Raw genomic sequence first — 6,551 nt, 5'->3', positions numbered from 1 at the left:
CTTGGTTACTTGAAGCTTATTTTCTCATTTCAAGCTGTCTCTGGATATCTATTTTAAGATTGGTCGATTATCATGGAAGGGTTGCTTCTGTCCTGATATTTGATGCATTTGAAAGCAGTTTTCTGTGATTATTGGAGATTAAGTCATCTGTAAAGTGGGCACAGTAGTTATGTCTGTCACACTGGATATTTTGAAGGACTGAGGAGTTAATACACATAAGTATTTAGAAGTTCTTCACACAACTTATTGCTTGTTGGAATCACTATGAGTTAGTGAGTGTTAATTCAAGCGTTCTTAGTTCTGATTTTTGTTCCTTCAGTATTTAAGAAAGAGATGAGATTCTAAACAACCAAAACAATTCAGAATTATATCATCTTGGCTCTGGAGTATTTTTGTTTTTATACTTCAGTATGTATGTTGGTTTTCTTTTTTCATTAATTTTTTAAAATTTATTTTGCATACCAACTTTAGTTTCCCCTACCTCTTCTCCTCCCGTTCTCTCCCTCACCTCCTTTTTAATCCCCGTCCCCCATTATCCACTCCTTCAGAAAGGGTAAAGCCTCCCATGGGAGTCAGCAAAGTTTGGCATATCAAGTTGAGGCAGGACCAAGCTTCTCGCCACTGCATCAAAGCTGGGCGAGAATCGGTTCCAAAAAGCCAGCTCATATGCCAGGGACATATGCTAAGGGCCCCACAAACAAACCAAGCTACACAAGTGTCAGCACATGCAGAAGGCCTAGGTTGGTCCCATGTGGACCAAATTCTCCATTCTCCATCCTTCCCCACCTTAACTACCCCGATCCCTCATGTTCCCACCCCCTATTCCCTCCACTCTACTCCTACACCCCCAGTTTACCCAGGAGATCTCATGTATTTCCTGTTCACAGGGCAATCCTTATGGCCCTCTGAGGACCCTCATTGTTAGCTAGTTTCTCTAGGGCTGTGGACTGTAGCCTGGTTGTTCTTTGTTTTACACTTCGTATCCACTTCCGAGTAAGTACATGCAGTGTTTATTTTTCTGGGTCTGGGTTTCCTCACTCAGGATAACTTTTCCTACTTCCATCCATTTGCTTTCAAATTTCATGATGTCATTGTTGTTTTGTTTTGTTTTTCAGTTAATACTCCACTGTGTAAATGTACCACATTTTCTTTATTCATTTTTTGGTTGAGGGGCATCTGGGTTGTTTTCATGTTCTGACTATTATGAATAACACTGCTGTAAACATTCTTGAGCAGTGTCCTTATGGTATGATTGAGCATCCTTTGGGTCTATGCCCAAGAGTGGTATATCTGGGTCTTAATTTTCTGAGAAACTGCCATACTGACTTCCAAAGTGGTTGTACAAGTTTGCACGCCCACCAGCAGTGGAGGAGTGTTCCCCTTAACTTCGCATCCTTTCCAGCATGAGCTGCCCTTGGTGTTTTTTTTGATCTTGGCCATTCTGACAGGTGTAAGATGGTATCTCAGAGTCATTTTGATTTGCATTTCCCTGGTGACTAAGGATGCTGAGCAATTCTTTTAAGTTCTTTTGACCATTTGAGATTTTCCTCTTGTTGATAATTCTCTCTTTAGGTCTGTACCCCATTTTTAATTGGATTATTTGGTATTTTGATGTCTAGTCTCTTGAGTTCTTTATAAGTTTTGAAGAACAGTCCTCTGTCAAATGTGGGGTTGGTGAAGATCTTTTTCCATCCTGTAAGACTGCCATTTTGTCTTACTGATATGTCCTTTACTTTACAGGAGCTTCTGTTTCAGGAGGTCCCATTTATTAATTATCGATCTCAGTGTCTGTGCTGCTGGTGCATGTTGGTTTTCTATTGCTACATGTGAAATTGTCATATTTAGTATCTTAAATAACATACATTTATTAGCTCACTAGTCTTAGTCTGTAGGTCACAAACCAGGCACTGTGTTGCTAAGTTCTCTCTTCATTGTTTATTAAAGCTGAAATCAAAATTTTGTGTAGAATGGATTTTCTTCTTGAGGTTATGGGGACACATCTGTTCCTTTGGGTTATAAGAATGAAGTTTCATGGCCCTGGTGACTAGATGGTATATGTCTCCCTCAGGCCTCCTAGAGAAGGTACAGTGGTCAGCTCCATCTACCAGCAAGGGACAGTGCTTGAGTTCCCTTGTACCCACTGACTTCTGTGACCAACCAGACAGAAGGCTCTTCCATGAGTAGCTCTGGCTCACCTGACAGTCTTCCCTATTGGAACTCTTTGAGATCTTAATTCATCTGCAACATCTCTGCTCGGCAATGCCCAGATTAGTGTTTGATTGAACTGGGAGGTGTGGGCATGCTAAGGGATCTCCTTCAAATTCTTACTACACTTTGCATGGCTTAGACTATCTTTCAAGCAAATGATCTTGCCTGTTTGAGTGAAACCATGCTGGAAATCTCACTGAGGAAGAGTTGGAAAAGCGTCTTAACTTGGCAGCCATGTCAGTATTTATAATCGATTGTTTACCACCTAAAGTAATACAAGTCTCTCCTTTAGAACAATGGGAAATATTCTCTTTACCTGAATCGGGCTTTAATAAAAGTGCTCTTTATTGGTTTAGAAATAATTTCTCAGCTCACCTCACAGATTGACAATTCAGTTTTAGGTAAACAGAATCTTGTGCCTGTAGGCAGGAAGTCCTTGGCGTCTGTTTCTTCAGCCACCAGAGGGCGTACATAGCAAGTGCTCTTCTCAGCAGGTGGTCAGCAGGGAGCCCCGATAGTTGTGCTTTCTGAGCTCTGCTTCTCTCGCTGTGGTGGACACGAATGTTCACTGAGCTTGTCGTCAGTTCCTAATAAAGTTACACCGTGTCCTTCACCTTTCCTATTTATTGATGGAACTTCTAAAAATATTTAAACTTGATAACTGTCATGGGGACATGTGAGAGATACGCAGTTATGGTGAAAATTTGTAGTATCAAAACCAATCTAAAATGATTTTGCCTGGTTTTGGAGCAGTTTTGTGGTTTTTATTAGCAGCCTTATAGTTTTGTTTTTCTTGGAGATCAGCGATATTGTTCCAGGTTCTAGTGAATATGAATTCCTGTTATGCCATAGTGAATCTGTGATGCCCATGGGTTCCTGTTTGAATATTTAGTCCCCAGTTGATAGGACTGCTTGGGAAGGATTAGGAGGTGGGGTCCTGTTGAAGAGGTTTGATGCTGGGGGCAGGCTTTGAAGTTCTATGTAGGCTCTCAGCTCCCTCCCACTCCAGTGCCGAGCCTGCCGCCACCTCCCCATGATGGTCATGGACTCACCCTCTGCGGTTACGATCCCTAAGTTAAATGCTTCCAGTTGCCTGGATTACGGTGCGTTGTCACATTCACAGAAAGTTAACAAATGGTAGAAATGTGCAGCTATTTGAGAACTGGGGTAGCAGAATTGGGCACGATGCTGGAGAACGCTGCAGAGTTGTTAACGTGAGACTCTAAGTCAGTGTAAGAGTCAGCTGTGGCAGATAGCTCTTGTTGTCCTTTCTCTCTGCAGTGACTTGCAATACTTATTATTGTCCTCTGAATTTGAACTTACACTATTATTATGTCTGTCTTTGCTCTGGGCTCCAATATTAAATCATAAAATGCTTGAGATCAGAATCATGTTAGTAAATGCCAGCTCTGTGCGTTTACTAACTGAAACTGCATTTCAGTAGGTTCCAGCATGGGAAATACTAAGTAGTGGGGATTAGTTAGTTCTTCTCATACTTCCTCATGCTAGGATTCCTGGAGAGATTGTTAAAACATGTAATAGATCTCAGGACTTATTCTCTGATGGATTTTAGTACGCCCGGATAATGCCAAGAACTCATGTGTAGCAGCCAGTGCAAATACTTTAAATCATCCTTAGTTAGGTGATGCTTCATTTATGGTGATGTTCACATGCTGGAAAATAGCAGTTAATTGTCTGACCTCTATCTTTTTATTCGCATTATGGCTAAGTACAAATTATGCCTTATTATTTTATATGTACCTAATGCATTAGGTAAGGTTTAGCTAATAGTGTGTCTTTTTATTGATGTTTTTGTTGGTTTTTTGCAATAATAAGTTAGAATTACCCTGTACTTAAAAATCAGTTTTAAATAAAATTGCTTAATTTGTAATAAAAAATTTATGTGAAAAATTCTTAACTAATATTTCTGCTTTTTGTTTGTGTTTTTAAATTCATAGGCAGTGCTTAATTTTCCCAAATACTGTGAACCTGTAGTTAAAGGAGAAGGTAACTAAATATAATCATTAATATTTCATTGGAGAAAATTATACAAGATTTGAATTATTAAAATTTTCTCCTGGGAGTAGCAGGTGAACGTGATACTCGCAAACTGTGGAGAAATATTGAGCCTCACCTGAAGAAAGCAATGCAGACTGTTTATCTCAGGGAGATATCAAGGTAATTGTGTGTTTAACATGTTAGATATCACTTATCCAAAGTGTGTTACAAACACCAGTTTTTTTGGTTGTTTTGTTTTGTATATTTGTATAGGATTTGATGATTAAGCACCCTAATCCAAAATCTAAATTCTAAAATACGTCAAATTTCTAAACTACTTAAACTTCCTATCTAAGCTTTTCTTCAATTAAGCTAAAGTATATGTGTTTTCCTCCTCTTCTTCATATAAGTATGACAGAGAAGAGTCAGCATGCCTAACTGACCTCATGAGCTAGGAAACCCTGGGTTGTACAAAGGGCAACACTGGAGTAAAGAAAGCATGTCGGAAATGAAGGAAGGCCTGCTTTCCTGCACCGCCAGTGCCCACAGCCCCGGGCTATAGAACCCCGGCTTCTGCACGTGGTTCATTTGAGACTCTGCTAGCGTGCTATGTTCTAGTAAATCACCACAGGCCAGCCATGTAAAACCTCGCCAGCCTGAAACAGCCCACGGAATGCGGTCCTGCAGCTCTGGCAGTTGCTGTCTTCATCAGACTGCGGCTCCTTACTACATCTAAAGTCAGCCGCCAAGCACGGCCTCCCCCCTCTGACCTCATCTGGAAGGGCCAGTTGGTTTTACCCGGAAACTTTCTATTTCAGTGTCTGGCTGGGCTGCATGTTTTTTCCCCACATAAGACAACATGATAACTTGTTAGCAGCTTTGACAGAAGCATTATTAAGTCTACCATTGAGACGTGTAAACTATTTAGACTAAAAATAAAAAAAGAAAATCATTTCTAGGCTTCCAAGCAAAAAGTTACTTACAAAAGAAAGTTAATAAAACCTTAAAATTGATCAGCATTTTCAAAGAGAAGTAAAGCCAAATAGTTATCTTTTCAATCTGTCAGCCAAGTAATCAAAACTGTAGAAAACAGGTTAAGCAGAGTTGAACAGAAAACACTATGCATAAGGCGTCTCTGAGTGATGACCCAGGAAACTAGCAAAGGATTGTTGGTAAACACTGAGTTTAATTTTATGTCTAAATGACAGTAAAGGTGAGCAGAAGTGAACAGTATGCGAGTTTGTATCTCTTGCTTGAGAAGCCTTTCCTTATCCTTCTAGCCTGTTCCTAACCATCTGTACAGTTTCTGATTTTTCTTCCCTCTCTCTTTTGAAAAATATGGATTCATTTATTAGTTCTGCTTTTGACTGTGTGTTCTTGAAGGACTTAATCTTTGGGCTCAGTGTTCTAATCTGATCATCAGTCAGCTATTCCAGAGTAGAATTAATGTACAGTTTTATCCAATGCAGTGATTAGAACTGTTGGGAGCTTTACTGAGTGGATGGTGGTATTTATTTATTGTAATTAGAGTAAAAAAAGGTAATTAAAAAATTAACAATGGGGAACTTGTTACACTGTTGATATATATCAGATGTTTTTGTACAGGTACAGCATGTATACTGTGTGTATATATTATTTTTCTATTTCCTAATGAATGAAAATGATGTGTTCTATAGGGCCCTTCTTATTGCAGGATATTGATTTCTTGTATTTTCAGTCTAATTTTGCTGTCCTATTTTATTTTAGTTCCCAGTGGGAAAAGTTACAGGAAGAGGACACAGACACAGGACAGCTAAAAGGTATCAAAGAAAACCCTGAGAATTACCAGGACTCTGTTTAAACTATTACAGACATGGTGGTTAGAGGGTCTTCAGTCAGCAAATGTAAGCTAGATATTTCCAGTAATGCTTTTCCTTCAACTGAATGTCAGTTTGGTGTTTCCTTAGATTCTATCTTGATTGGCTTCTACCATGTGAAAAAATCAATGAATATTTCTTTAGTGTTTTTACCTAAATAATCCAGGTACATGGTACAACTTTACCTAAAATAAAATCCAACTTTATATTAACTTAAAGGGTCCTCTTCAGTACTTATATTTTCAAAGTATGTTTGTTTTCTTTAAAGAAGGTATTATTTTGCATTTTTATCAAACTGACCAGATTTTATTACTCAGAATATCTAAAATGTAATTTTTTTCTTTTCAAAAATGTAAAGATTTCTGTTTAAGAAAGGGAATGATGTTTCCGAGCAGTTCAGCTGATTTACAGGTCTTATACTGCAGGAGAGAAAGACAATGACCAGAGTTAGAGAAATGCTGTGGTTTACCTGTACTACTTCTGTGAGCC

At 38.9% G+C, this 6,551-nt stretch overlaps 1 protein-coding gene across 1 annotated transcript in view; it reads left to right on the top strand.

Moving 5' to 3' along the window:
- Orc5 (origin recognition complex subunit 5) overlaps positions 1–6,551 on the top strand; it is a 54,417-nt gene that overhangs the window by 19,751 nt on the left and 28,115 nt on the right. The window contains exons 7-9 of the mRNA XM_026784652.1: positions 4,167–4,215; positions 4,296–4,386; positions 5,953–6,005. Of these exons, the coding sequence (XP_026640453.1) occupies positions 4,167–4,215; positions 4,296–4,386; positions 5,953–6,005 (193 nt within the window). The remainder of the gene's footprint in view (positions 1–4,166; positions 4,216–4,295; positions 4,387–5,952; positions 6,006–6,551) is intronic.

Source organism: Microtus ochrogaster, chromosome 26 (genome assembly GCF_000317375.1).
Source record: "Microtus ochrogaster isolate Prairie Vole_2 chromosome 26, MicOch1.0, whole genome shotgun sequence".
NCBI classification, from domain to species: domain Eukaryota; kingdom Metazoa; phylum Chordata; class Mammalia; order Rodentia; family Cricetidae; genus Microtus; species Microtus ochrogaster.
This window is presented reverse-complemented; position numbering and strand designations above follow the sequence as displayed.